Source organism: Caloenas nicobarica, chromosome 1 (assembly GCF_036013445.1).
Source record: "Caloenas nicobarica isolate bCalNic1 chromosome 1, bCalNic1.hap1, whole genome shotgun sequence".
Classification (NCBI taxonomy): domain Eukaryota; kingdom Metazoa; phylum Chordata; class Aves; order Columbiformes; family Columbidae; genus Caloenas; species Caloenas nicobarica.
Window position 1 is genome coordinate 155,035,432 of NC_088245.1, and position 15,118 is coordinate 155,050,549.

The window sequence follows — 15,118 nt, forward strand, 5'->3', positions numbered from 1 at the left end:
ACCATGCCTGGGTGAGAGGGGGAAAGGACCAGCCGCGCAGCCCCGCCACCACCAACTATCACCACTACCACCACCATCTCCTCTCCCTCCTCCTCTCTCTGCGTTATTGCTCTTATCTTCTCCACGGCACTCCGCGTTGGATGGACTGGGGCTGCTTCGTGTGGTGAGACCAAGGCAGAGCCACCGGCGAAACCCAACAATATCTCAGAGGAAGCAAAGAAGAAAGAAAAAAAGAAGAGGGAGAAAGAGAGAGAGGAGGAGAGTGGAAGAGGGAGCGAGAGAGAGAAGGAAAGGCAGGCAAGAAAATCCCCCCAATCTTTTAAGTCAATGCATATTGTGGTGACACTGGCAAAGGAGCCCTCACGGTGGAGTCGGCCAGGGCTGTGCGTTCCCAAAATATGACCAGGGGTGCTTGGATGTGCAGTCGGCAGTATGATGACGGCTTAAAAATCTGGTTCGCACCCCGGGAGAACGAAAAACCCTTCGCGGATTCAGAGAGGGCTCAGAAATGGCGACTGTCCCTGGCATCGCTCTTGTTTTTCACAGTCCTGCTCTCTGATCACTTGTGGTTCTGCGCCGAGGCCAAATTCACGGGGACCGGAGAGAAGGAGCAGCCGCCGCCCGAGAAGCCGGAGCCCGCGGAGCCGGAGCTGCTGGCGGGCATGGGGGAGCCGGCGCCCCCCACGCCCCGGCTCCTCGCCCCCCCCTCGCCCTCCCTCCTGCCCTCCCCCGGCAGCAGCGACGGCGGCAGCCGCGGCAGCCGCACCAACGCCACCGAGCCCCGACACGCCAAGGCTGCTTTCCTGGGGAACTCCACCGCCAGGCCCCTGGAGACGTGCCCCCCCCCGAGCTCCTCGTCCGGGCAGTGCTTCAGCGTGGGGGACGCGGAGGCAGTGTGCCGGCGGCGGGGGGGGCAGGAGCGGCCGCGGGGCGCGGGGCAGAGCCCGGCGCCCGGCTGGGACCTGACGGATTTTTACCTTTCCTTTTGTAATTCCTACACACTTTGGGAGTTGTTCGCCGGGTTGTCCAATCCGGACACTTTGAACTGCAGTCTGGATGTGGTGCTGAAGGGGGGAGGCTCCTGCAGCCAGTGCGTCCAGGCTTACCAGCGCTACGACCAGCACGCTCAGGAGAAATACGAAGAGTTTGAGGTTATGCTCCAGAAATATTTACAGTCGGATGAGTACTCGGTGAAATCGTGTCCTGAGGATTGTAAGGTAGGAGCCCCTGCTGTGTTTCCTGTCCCTGGCTGGCGGGCTGGCGTGCCTCCCTCAGCTGTTGTGGCTGCCGTGGTCCCTGTTTTGGCTGCTTCGGTCTCCGCTCCTGGCGCCGGCTGCCGTGGTTTTTAGGGTGCAGTCAGAGCTGCGGAGGATGTCGGCGGGGAACCCCCGTTAGCGCACTGGTAAACGGGAGGCAGAGAGAGGGGGAAGGTTTAAAAAAAAAAAAAAAAAGAAAAAAAAAAGAAGTGATCCTCGGTCTTCTGGGAGTGCAGCGCTGGATTTCCCCCTCCTCATGAATATGCGATTGGCTCCGGCTCGGCTGCCGGCTTCCAGCGGGCTGGGATGCGGTTTGGCGGCAGGCAGCGACGGGGGCTGCATGCCAATGAGCGGGGCCGGGACGGCAGCCGGGGCCGCCCGACGACGCTGCCCTGCCCGTGGTCCCTCCGGGGCGAGCCGGGGCCGAGGCCGGGGCTCGGCCGGGGCCGGGGCGGCGGGTGGCCGCGGTGCCCGGAGGACGGGAGTCTCGTCCCTCAGCGGCGGCCGGGGGCGGGCAGCGGCGGCTCCGTGTGGGTTCCGTCGGGCTCTTGGCGCCGGGGACTACGGGCAGAGGCGGCGGGTGCGCGGAGCGGGGGGGCTCTCGGCCGCCTCGGGAGCGGGGAGCGGGACGGTGCCTCCAGGGGCTCTGCCAGAATCTGTGGAGCTCAGAGAAGCTGGAGGACGAGGGTGGATGTCAACGGGCACCGCGGTGGCCCATGGTTGGGAAGCGATGGTGGCAGCCTTTCAATAAACCACGGTGGTTTTCTTTGGTGCCGCCAGTGACCACTCAGAGACATCCAGAGGTTTTTCTTTTCCTTTGTTAGAAGGCAGGGTCCCACGTTGACTCTGTGTAGCTGTTGTCTTCTCTCTACTTTTGCACAAGATTAGTTGGCCTAGCTCTCAAGACAGCAAAGGGCAGAAAAAAAGTGTTAGCTTTGGCACCTAAAATAACTAACTGCCTGCTTTTCAACCCCTTAGTTGGAGTATTTATTAGGAGGTGGGCCAGGTGAATGGTTTCTGCCCTGAACTGGCTTATCTCGACTACTGTAGCACGACATTAACTAGTCTGAACCAAATCCTGCTTTAGCAGTGGAACGCAACAGTGCATACAAATCACCGCTCTGAACAGTAGGCCTAGCAGTACCTCTGTGCTTTGTAACTTCAGCAATGCCCTCTGAAATAATTTCATGGTAACAGTCCATGCCTAAAGAATCCCATTCACCAATGAGCTAGTGTGATTTGCACATATCGTTGCCACAAAATCAATCTGCAGTCCCTCCAGAAGCTGAAATATCCTGTTATCTAATTGAATAATATTGGAAAGTTGCTGTATTCATTTTTTTATTGTTAAACTTCAAAAAAGTAGTCTCATCAGTAATTTTGACTCCACCGTTTCTAGGCTATAAGCGGTATGTCTGCATACTTGTATATATGTCATGTACTCAATTACTGATAATGTAAATGTATTTTATTTCCAGAGTGAATTGGTCAAGTAAAAAGCGTAAATTGGATGAGTAAAAAGGGTATCAAATGTAAAAAAATGTCTACTGCTGTAAGGACATTTTTGCCATTTCAGTAACAGTTTAGCTAGAAATTGACCTGCTGCTCTGTGCTGCCAAATGATCGACATCTGCTTACTTAAAGTGATTTTTTTTTGTATCACAGTTTAGTTTGACTGAACTTTACCACCAAGTATGCAGTTTCTCTACAGTATGTCACAGTGTAAAAGGTGTTGAAAAAGGACAGAATAGCAAATGTACACTGCATAATGATTTCTCCTTCAGAGACTCAGTAGGGAGAAATAGTTGTCTAATGATGGGGAAAAAGTTGCTGACATTAAAATGATTGCATGAAACATATAAATAAACTAGACAAATGCAGTACCTATGACCCGCAGTTCTCTGGTTCTAAGCGCCAGACAGTATTGCTCTATGTTTTGAGAATTTGGCCAACCAGTCTGTGCTAAAAATGAAGGATATTCCGTGAAGGAAAACAACAACAACAAAAGCAATAAAACCCCCAAACCACAACAAAAGAAAACAAAAAAAACTCCACCAAAAAACCAAGGATGCAACTTAGTGTTTTCTTTCTCTCCCCGGGGAAGCCGGAGGGCGGCGCATCCGGATACGCGGGGCGGCTGGGCTGGGTTTGGCTGGGCAGGGCTGGGTTTGGCTGGGAGGGCCGGGTTTGGCTGGGCTGGGCTGGGTTTCGCTGGTCTGGAACGGCCGGTGGCGGGGAGGTCGCTGTCCAGGGTGCTGGAGGGGCAGCACAGTGAGCTCGCCGCCTGGCTGCGGAGCGGCCGGTCTCTTCCACCCGCGTCCTTAGTTGGTGCCTCTGGGTCCCTCTGGAGCCTTTTGATTCGTCCTGGCGGTTGAGCGAGCTTTTAGCTGGTCCGACGGTCTGATAGCCATATGCATTGATGTGCTTGTATGCGGTCTACCCCGACGTGTGTACAGGTGAAACTAGAAACTAACGGTGAATACTTTGTGAGAACTGAGATATTTTTGCAGGACTTTCTGGTGTTTTATATATATTTTGTTTATAAAACTCAGTCAGGAAACAGATTTCTTTTTGTATTAGTAAATATTATTTTTTCGAGCTTTGGGCATCTAGATAATTCTTCACTTAAGAATCAGAATAGAAAATGATATCTGACTCTGTTTTAGGTACACCATTTGGTTGGTTTATGTAGTGAACTACTTTGTCTTTCCTTTTAAACCAAATGGTAAAAATATTTGCTTTACTCAATAATCATGTATGTAAGCACTGGCTTAATACAATCAAAGGCTTGTTAAAGAATCTATTTCTATTTAAGAAAGTTTTGGTATTCTGGGAGGGCTGCTTCATTCACAGAAAATAGATTTTTTCATCCAGTTGACCAGTTATAGCTGATGACAAAATCAATAAAATTTACACTGATTAACAGTCAACCTAAAACTTGTGATTGGCTGTTACTTCTCCCTTCCTCAACTCTCTCCACCACCATACTCCACCCTTGACACAATTTGTTCTCACACTAGAGTCAAAATCATGGTGGCTTCTCAGTCCAGCAAGTTATATATTTCCAGAAAATACTATTGGTTATAACAAACAGTACATATCAAAATACTTCTGATGTATGAGACTTTAGATTTTCATTCATTTATCTGAAACAGTAAGAAAATGAACTTTCAAAATATTCTGTGTTTCACTACATGTCTCCTGGTCTCTGAAGAATACTATAAACAAGTTATTTTGTATTGCAGAAGTTTGCAGTCAGGAGTTGTTTGGGTTATCAGATCACGTTTAGTTATTTTACATGGTTAGCTTTGGTTTCGGTTTTAATATATAAGTGTACTCACTGGTGTGGTTTTATTGTTTGGTTTTGTTTTTTTTTTTTTGAGAATGCTGTCCTATAATTAAGGTGTTACTATTAAACTTCTCATTGAGCTGCACTGATATTTTTGAATATTTTATAGAAAATGCTGAGAATTTTGAATTTTAGAACATTTCAAAACCAGTATTTATTTTTGATAGCATCAATGAATATGAATATGCATATGCATTTTATATTGTTAGGATGTCAGTAGATTTGTATGTTTTTTAGAAGTTCTGGATATCAGTGTTGTCTCAGTATAAATCCATCTTCAACTTATTTCTTAAAAAATATCCTTGAAGACTGATGTCTCTATATATTGTTTTCTTGTCTCGATAGTCACATATCAGTAATGGCTAAACAAGAAGAAACACAAATATTTAAATGTATTACATATTCAACAAGGTGACATAAATAGGTTGATATAGCTTTAATGAATCACTGAAGGAACAGAGTAACTGAGAATCTTGGTCTACATTTCTGTTTTTCTCTTTTAATTTAATTTAGAATTAAAAAAAATTATGACAATTTTTTTTGCACATTATAAAGTAGTGATTGTATTTACAGAGATTGCTCTTGGCAATATCTGTAGTTTCTTGGTTTCCAGAATATAATTTTTATATGCAGTGGGACATAGGACTGTATTCAAACAGTTAACAGAACTGTATTGGCTTCATGTTGGAAGACACAGTTCCTCATAATGACTTATCAGCTTTCTATCAGGGGAAATACTCAAGTTCTTATTCTTAAGACATCAGGCAATCGCTCTGTGGAATAAAAGAAAATTCTGGCTACTTCTGATTAAGAACTGGGTCAAATAACTAAGTAGGACATATAAATGTGAAGGTTTTATTTTATTTATTTTTTTTTTTTCCGAGAGAGTTAGAACTTATGTCTTTGTGAAAAGACATGTCAGAGGCCGAGGCTTTCTTGGCAGATGTATTTATTAATGTTTGAACCAAACATCAGATATTGTTTTTTGACACAGGCTTCTTTAACCCAGTGAAAGTTGAGAGTGTTTGAATGTGGCCTTCCTTAGTGCAAGTTAAATTATTAAAATATGTAATTCAGGTAAGTGCATTATAATGAAAATAACTTTAAAATAATTTGGTTTTCTTCCTAGAATATCTAAAGAGAAAATTAAAAAGATATCAACTTTTTTATATCAACACTTCTAAAAGGCAAACTTTAGTTGACATCCGAGGTCCTCAGTATGTACACGCAGACTTTTTTTTCAGTAATTAATTATAATTTAATAACTTCTGATTTGAGGTTTATGATGTTGGTATCAGAAATATGTGAGAAAATAGCTGAGTTATAATACTACTTAGCTGAAAATCCTGCATATCAATAAAAGGTTTCATCATTAAACATAGATGGTATAGCTGATAGAAGTCCAGAGCTGGTGCTTCCGCTGCTAGATAATTCTTTTTTTTTTTTTTTTTTTTTTTTTAATCAAAGACCTGTGTTCAACTGCTTTTATTTGAGTAAGAGGATGACTGAAAGTTATTTAAAACAATTAAAATCACATTTGTTCTCATTTATCTGGAAATATCAAAGCTTATATGAATCATGACTTTTCCAAGAACTTTTTCCTAAACAGCATATGTAGTCTAATTAGGTTTTGATTTAAACCCTCAGTTAAGCTGGCAGAAAAGAGCAGATGAGAAATATGAAACCACAAGCTCAAGAGATAAAAGAACCTTCTGTTACAAAAGGTCACATAGACCAGCATCTGCCGCGAAGTTAGATATTTCAATTGCACATCTTAATCACACAATATTTATATTAGATGCAGAAGTGATACCTAAACTAATTGGAAGAAACTCTTACAAACTAAACCTTCAGAAATCTGCACTGATGGTCAGTGTCTAAAAGAAACAAGAAAAAAAAAATATTAACTACTGAACCAATGCCTTTTCAGAATGGGTTGAAATTTAAATGTTAATTTTAAAGCTCTTTTTAAAATGAATAATATGCTGTATTTAAAAAAGCCATGATACTTAAATGTATATATTTTTAAAAGTTTTGTTTAAAATGCTGTGAAGCTAATTTGGCTGTATAAACTGATCTTTGCACATGCTATTTTTTCAGCTGATTTTTTTTTTTTTTCCTAAATAGAAGCTGCATTATTTTACAAAACTAATTTAAGATAAATATGTGGATGAATTTAGTATAACTATTCTTGTAATAGTGCACTGGTACATTAATATAAGGAGCAACACTATGTACTAATGAACCTTGCGTTTTGGCCTGAAATCCTGATTAAGCAATTTGCTTCAGTCTTCTGGTTTGAGCTAGATGAATGGCACTGCACTCAGGGAAGACTATGTACATGCTTATAGTCATTCAGTTGCTTAAATGCTTTGTTGGATCAGGATCAGATCTCTTCACTCCTAAAAGAGCAAATTTCCCAGCTTGTTCTTTCCAGAAGTGAGTTCACCCCATTAACTTTGTGAAAGTTTGCATGTAGTTGATCATCTAGATATTCATCGCATTCATAGTGTTGATGGGTATTTCATTCCTGATTTTGGTAAAAAAGACTACAAATGACTAGAACAGACTAGTTGTAGTGAATTCCACCGTACTTCAGCAGCCACCATTTAACACTTCATGGTGTTAGCGTCACGTCGCTAAGGACCTCATGGCTCTGCTCTCAATTTCACTTTGTTCACTGATTCTCTTTGCATCAAGCAGTATGCTTCACATGCACCTTGCAAAGAATGCAACAGTCTTACTCTGTCATTTCATGTTCTTCTAGGAAAAGTAATCGAAATGCAAATTATAGTTCTATTGCTTATCCTGCCTAAAAATCGTTTGGTCTATACTCAGTAATTTATCACTTCAGTCTTGCCCTAAGAGCCATAATGTATTTAGATCTGTGAATTCCCTAAAACGGAAAAAGTAACTTAGAAGCTGAATTCTTAAATATTACTTTTTGGTAAGTATCACTCATAATATTCCAGAAGATGGAAAATTCAATAATTCATCTGACAAAAAACCCCTAAAAAACAACTTAGTTGTCCAGTATGGATGTCCATGTCAAACATAAAAGTTCAGTGTCTCTTCGTAGTCAACAGAGATACATAAGTAGAATCTGAGTTGGTTCACAATAACGTGGACATGTAAAACAGATCAAATGGATTACACCCTAGAAGTACCTATTTTCTGTTCATTGTCTCTAAAGACCACATATTGTCATTTTATCTCAGATACAGACACCTCCACCTCTAAAGTCACATTAAATGAATCCTAACATAATGATTTTGGTATAAGAAAGAAGTTTGGATGAAATTGTGATCATATGCAAAATTTAGCTGTGAGAAAGTTTGTAAAATCTTGTTACTTGTGCAGTCACACACCAAACTAGTGAAATCACAAGCCTCTTTTCCTTCTCTCATAACTGTATTCTGTCACTGAAGAATGTGTGAGCTACGCAATCTGTTTCTAAGAGATGAGAATAGGAAGGGGTGTTGTATGGTACCTATAGTTTTATCACTTTTTTGAGAGAGGGGAGGCCAAGAGCTTCTACATACTACTATTTTTAGTTGTTCTACTGAAAAATCATACAATAACAATTGTAGGTCATCCTATTACTAGAAATTTTTGCAGATAAATCTAATCTGTTACAGATTTCTTTTTTTTTTTTTTTTTTTTTTTTGGGAGTGGGGAACAGGGTTCTGTATGCATGAGAATTCCTATACATTACACTGGGTTTAATTTTCTTCTCTTAGACCAGATCAGAGGGATCTCCCAAGCCTACCCAATCTCTCTCACTCAGGAGACACATATTCTTAGACATTTATGCCACTTTACTAAAATAACCATACTGTACTTTTCTGTGTACTTTTCACTGTACTTTTCTCTTGTCAGAACTGTAGAGCAAACATTGCTAAGTGAGAGAGTGTGATATCTTAGTTTACATTACAGCATCAATCAGTTAGATGAATACAAATTTAGTGAGGCACTAGGGACATTCTGGCTCATAGAAATATTTTCTTAATTTGAAGGTACACTAAGAAAACTAAAGAGCAGAGTTATTTTTGGATTTGTGATCTGACCTTGTTTGCAAACAAGATGGATAAATAAAAGATGTAGGTTGATCCTTCAGAACATGCGTATTGAAGAGCTATATCCAACGAGCTCCCAGTCCATAATGACAAAGAGAACAGGGCATGGTATAATCGGCTTTGAAGTGCAGCTGATCAACACTTGATATTCTCTCGGCCTTCATCTCACCTCATTCATCCAAACTGATGGACATGTCTTAAAAACTGTTTTTGAAATAACATTTTCCTAAAGCCTCTTTGGGAGAACCTGGTAGACACTTTGAAGCACTGGTCAGATGCAACCAAACGGTTCGGACAACTGGTGGTGATAAATGTTGAACGGATAAACTTCCAGGAGTTCAATATTAATATCTTGGTCCTTTGAAGTGTCTTGGAGATCGTGATTGGAAATTTTACCTTTCATATAGGTTGATGTTGAGAGCATATTCAGAGGTTTCATCATTAGAAGACAATCTACTGATTAAAAACAGTAGCAAAGATGATCTGAAGTTACCAAAAACCAGTATGTTTGGCTCCAGGTTTTTAGAAAATCTGCAACAGTCTGGAAGTCATTGTGGATTTTTTGAGTGATTTCAATGAAGTTAGGAGGAAACTGTACCTGAGAGATTACAAATTGAAAAAAAAAAAGTCCAAATCTCCACTTTTGGTGTGTCATTTTTACTTTTTTTTATGTTACAATTTAGTCAAGTTCCTTAGTCAAGCCATTCTATTTTCAAATTTATCCTTTATAAATTTTGAGAAAGAAAAAAAAATATTGTTTTTATATTTTAGAATGTGTAATATATTTTAGTTTTCAGGAGATATTTTCCAGGGAGAAAATATGATATCTAGAATACATGTTTTATACTTGCTGATCCTCTGCATGTTAGATTAGATGTTGCCTTCAATTTATCTTAACGCTTATGTAAATGGAATCTTGGGCCTGTCAACACACTTAGTCTCTGTAAAACATCATAATGAAGTATCTTTGTTACTTTTTAAAGATATTAACAATCCAGAACCAGAGGACATTCTCTATTAAAGGGAGGGGGAAAGGTAGATTTTCTGTAATATTTGGAAAAATAGTTTTTCTCATTTTATTAATTCTTTTAGGAGAATAAGAGAGTTTCCAGAGTAGGTTGGTTGATGAATTGCTGGTTATTGCTCCACATTGGTTAGTTTGCTCTCTGTACTGTAGGTGTCACACTCAGAGGTTCTTATCAGAAAAACTATTTTATTATAAGATGTATCCATGTAGATGAATACTTGGATTTCAAGATCTGTTAAGGAAGAATTTGAACAACCCTTAAATGCTTTAGAATCTATATTAAAAGTTAATTACATACCATGTAGATTTCTGTGTGTAGTAACAGACAACTAAATATAAGATCATAAATATAAAAATTTGTTCATGTATACATATTCTTCATGAGGAACAGTATACCAGTCAGAAAATCCACTGCTGGTGTGGAAAGTTTATTCTTAGCACATATTAGGTGAGAGTTGATTTATTATGCTCATGATTCAAGAAAATGTATATATTTTTTTATTAGCATAACTTCATCATTTAGAGGGGTATCTTTGTTTTTGTTAGAGCTAAAGTTACATTTTCCAAGGCACTAAAATGATCTCTGCTGAGACAAATTTTTTGTATGTCTATACGTGTACACTGGATTAAAAAACATATGCTCTTTACAGCAAAGCCCAGCTTGTAGAAAGACAACAAAAATAGCAAATATACCATTAGAATTTATTTTTATGCTATTTTTATTGTGGAATAAATAATAAAAGTAGGTATTTTTTTCAAATGTTCTCACAAAAATTACATGCAAATTTCCCATACGTGCTCTTAACATTGCCTTCACATATGATATTTTTTGAAACTTTATTTTTGTATAGAACAGTTATAGGATATATACGAACATTTTATTTATTCACAGTTGCAAGTAATAATGCTTGTGTATTTATAGACTTAAAACTGACTTTTAAAAGAAGGTCACTTCATGGTGAAACATGGTCTCGCACATCTCACTTTAAAAGTAAATTGTTTTAAAACGATGAGAAAACTATATCTTTGAGTTTCGATGTATAATATCAAAATGATAAAACTAAAATTATGTGCGTCAGTCATAATCTTTTTTTATTAAAAACATCTACAAATAATCCAAAAACTATGCTTTGGTAAAGGCTAATGCCCCTGGAAATTGTCAAGAGAAGTATTACCATAATACCTATTTGGAATACTGATAGTTAATAAATTCCTTAAGCAAGCTTCTGGTGGTTTGCCAGTGGGATGTGTCTCTACTAGTAGATTCCGGCCATGTTAAAGTCATGCAAACAGTGCAATCAATGGAGAAAGATCCATGTTGTCAGAGCCTAATTCATTGACCTTTTTATTATGAAGCAAAGTATTCCAAATGCATCTATTTTGGAATATTGCAGATTTTATACCCCCGTAAGTACAGAAACATCCTTTCATGTTTTTCCTTTCACCCTACGTTCAAGCTGCTAGTATTGTGGTACAGTGCTTTAAAGTGAGATTGGGCAGTTTTGATAATTCGGAAGTTTTTATGGAAGGGAACGGGAGTGGGAAGCGCCCAGTGTCCCGTTGATGGGGACGCCTTGGCACCTGCTGCCAGGAACGCGGAGGCTTTGCCTGTTGGGCTGCACCGCTGGAGCAGGGCCAGGGCCAAGGATGCGCGGGGATTAGATTCCATTGCCTGGAGGTGCTGCACTTAAAAGAAGGAAGCAAAACAAACACGTAGCCAAGGTCCCAGGGGATGGGTTTTAAAATTCATCCTGCATTCAGAGATGAGGGATGTTCGTTTCTAGCCCCATTCTTCTGTGGAGTTAAAGTCTTCCTGTAAATATTTCTACACGGAACCTGCCAGAACTTGGACCAGTATTATGAAGAAGTAGGACTTTCTGAATAAGGTACATTGGAAATATTGGGCAAATTGTCTTAAAAACAGAATTTTTTTTTTTTTCTTCTATGCTTTCTGGTATAACAATCGTTGGGGAAATGACCCCTATTATAAGCTAAGTTTAGCTAACAAGATATAGTGTATCACTGGAGTTCAGGAAATGAGGCTTGCTGTTTTATATCCCAATTCAGTTAGAAGTGCATTATGGTTTCTTTTGTCTCTATTTAAATCTTATAAATGTTAAAGATGAATCTTATAAATATACATTTTTTGCAACCTCACCATATTAACAAAATTAAATCGTTACTGTAACGATAGCTTTTCGAAATTTAGCAGCTGAGATTGATTCCTGGGACATGACCTGAGTAAATGTACTGCAAGCCGATCTCTGTATAATAGATGTGAATTCAAAATACTGTTTTATTTTCATTTGTAAATATAGACCAATTTTCTATAATCAGGAATCTACAATGACATAACCCAGGACTACCTCCATTGAAATTAATGGCTTTACTTAAATGTAATACTATTTGGAGAGCAGAAGGATATACTTTAAAACTCAAATATATTAAATCAAAGGGACAGATTTGACTCAGACTGATTTGTTTTACAAATCTTGCTACAATAAGCAATATGCAGAGTGCTTTAGATGTTCATTTCCTTGTCTTTGACTGATGTTACTAATTTGTTATTATTGTCAGATTAATGCTTCCCACCTCCCCACCCCTTTTCTTTGTCGTTGTACTTGGTCTTGATCCCATTCTCCAACTGATTTTTCAGGCACATCGTAGAAAAATGTTGTGAGCTTAACTTGTTCAGCTGTTTGAGGGAGGCGAAACCTTGAAGACAACAAAGCAAAATTAATTTGCCTTTTCCAGCCAAGAGTGTAGGTCATCCACAAGTGTTAAAAGCAGAGATGCTCATCAGTAGTATTGCTAGTTTAAATCCAGAGAAGCTGCTTTGATTGCTGTAGAGACACTCTGTATTTACATTGGTATAAGTACAGTTAGAATTTCAGCATAAATTGAAGAATTGATCAGGTAATGGAAGTTTTGCTCTGTGGTACATTTCAACACTCACAAAAAAGGTAGTAATTTTAACAATGACTCATCTTAACTAAAAATTACAGGTATTATACACATGTGTGTATATATATGATAGATATATAGATATATATGTCTTACAGGAGGTGTAATAAGGAAATTACTGAACCAGGATAAAGCATCTTGGAGAGGCTAGGACAGGCCTGAAGTAAAGTCCTGTGAAAATCTTTGAAATGTCCTGGATTCTTGAAAATTAAGAAGTAGTTGAGAAAGTACAGAAAAATGTAACAATTTTTTCTAAATGGACTTTTCCTTTTTGCAGTCACTGATTTGTTTGTTTTTTGACTGATCTGGAGATGTAAATTACTTAGAGTATTCTCTTTCTTACATCAAGACTTCAGAAAGGCCCCACAGTAAATGTGAAATACACAAGCATCGATTGCCGATGTCATACGTGCACTAATACAGTTTTACGCTGGTCTTTGCAACTCCTTTGTAGGAGCCCTCTGTATGTTTGGACTGAAATCTGGACCACTGGTTGAAACAAACCACCTGAAACTCCATGTATCTCTGCTATCTAATATTAATAGATTATGGAAGAAGCTACCTTAAATGTTCTATTTGCTTAACTGGAATATTTTAGGTTATTTCTGTCTCTGCTTTTATATTTGCCCATTACATAACAAGGGGTTTTGGTTTTTATGTTTTCGTTTTGTTTTGGTTTTTTTAAGGCCAAGACTCTTGATTGCTGTGATTATCTGGGAGATCAGGTTTTATTACTGTTGCATCATCTGAGTTTTATATTTTTTCTGGGATATTTTCAAGGGCAGAATTATGTTAGCTTGTGCAATATAAGCATGAACTTCAGTGACTTCCCAAACATTTATATAGGCCTTTTTTGCAGTTTTCTGTCTACTTGTGGCTGTTTCTTTTCGATCACTGGAGAAACAGTCCTCCTTAAATTTTGATATGAATGTAAATATTTGTGTTGTTGATTTTTTTTTTCTTCTCATAGTTTTTAATACAGCCTTGATTGGAAAAGAGCTGGTATTGGGGATGGAAGAGATGTTTTTTTCCTATTATAGTTGTTTAGATCTTCAAGAGGAGGAGATGATACATTTTGCAGCTTGCAGGAAATATTTACATCTCAGAATTTTAGCAAAATCATGACTGGCAGGGAAGATCAAGAGGCTCACAGGGAGGAATAAGAGATCTGTGAATATCAATAAGCTTTTTTTGGATTACTCTAAATTTGTGGTCCTGTATACAGGATAAAAAAAAATTGAACTTAAAGTATATCTGAATAAGGAGGTGTTTAAAATCATCTGGTGATATGTTTGAAAGAGAAGCAAAAGACCTCAAAGTGGTGTTTTGTTTTGTTTTTTTCCTGCAAGGAACAGAAGTATTACAGAAATTCAGCAATGCAGAGGCCCCACAACACATGGTGTGCAATGAGGTACACCCATTCTATTCCTCAAAGGGCTGGTCCTGCTTCGAATTCTTCGCTTTGTGTCTTAATAGAGTTAAAACGCAACTATTTATTTCTTAGAGAGTCTGTGCCCACTTGGGCACACAGCTCACAAATCAAATGCTTGAACTGTGTACAGGCAGCTGCCCTGAGGCTGTGGCTACATTAGCGTTTTAGTTCAGGGCAGGGGTGTGATTTTGAAACAAATCTCCCATTCCCACTCTCACTGTATCTGGATTCACATCACGGAGCAATCTGAGAGTGCACAAACTGGATTGCTTCCCAATGAAATTAAAGGCGAAGAAGTGCCCCAGAAGCGCATCTGATGAGTTGCAGGCGCTAAGGGACGTGCAATCTATAGCACTAGGTTCAGCCCGAAGTAAAATCTATGATACTTACACAATGTGGATGCCAGGTTCTCAGCACTGTGTCAGTCTGCAGAGTGCTTGCTTCTATAGAGCCCCACTCCTTGTTAACATTCACATAGCCACAGAGACTGAAATTCAGCCCTCACCTGGAGATGATTCCCAAAGTATCTCAGCAATTTCTTGAGGACTGCAGCTCAAGGCCCTGAGCTGGGAGGTGATTCGTTGCACCTGACTCTATGTAATCACGGTACTACTCATCATCAATTATTCTATTTTTTTTTTTTTTAAAGGTTTTTTCCCTCCTTCTGCTGACCTGCCTATGGAGGTGATGCACAGCATGGTGCAGAGCTTTGCTCTGTGCCATCCCTGCAGCTGCCAAAGCTCTGTGCAGCAGAACCACTGCAGCTCTGCTGCATTTTGGGCTCTCTCGGCCGGCCCTGTTTTTGCTGTGGAATTCGCAGCACCTTCCCGGCACACAGATGTGAGGCCAAAGAGACTGTTCAGTGCCTCTTTGTGACGACTCTTGAATTTTTAGTTTCAGAATCATGCAAAAATGAAAAATTAGTTTGGGGAAGGATGGAGGGAGGGCAGTCGGGAAGAATGGAACAAGTCTAACCTTCTTTCATAAAATGCTGTCCTCCCTATCTTCTCACTT

At 39.6% G+C, this 15,118-nt stretch overlaps 1 protein-coding gene across 1 annotated transcript in view; it reads left to right on the top strand.

Moving 5' to 3' along the window:
- The first annotated feature begins 398 nt into the window (after positions 1-398).
- Positions 399-15,118, top strand: part of NALF1 (NALCN channel auxiliary factor 1) — a 468,197-nt gene continuing 453,477 nt past the window's right edge. Inside the window, exon 1 of the mRNA XM_065658659.1 lies at positions 399-1,217. Within this exon, the coding sequence (XP_065514731.1) occupies positions 399-1,217 (819 nt within the window). The remainder of the gene's footprint in view (positions 1,218-15,118) is intronic.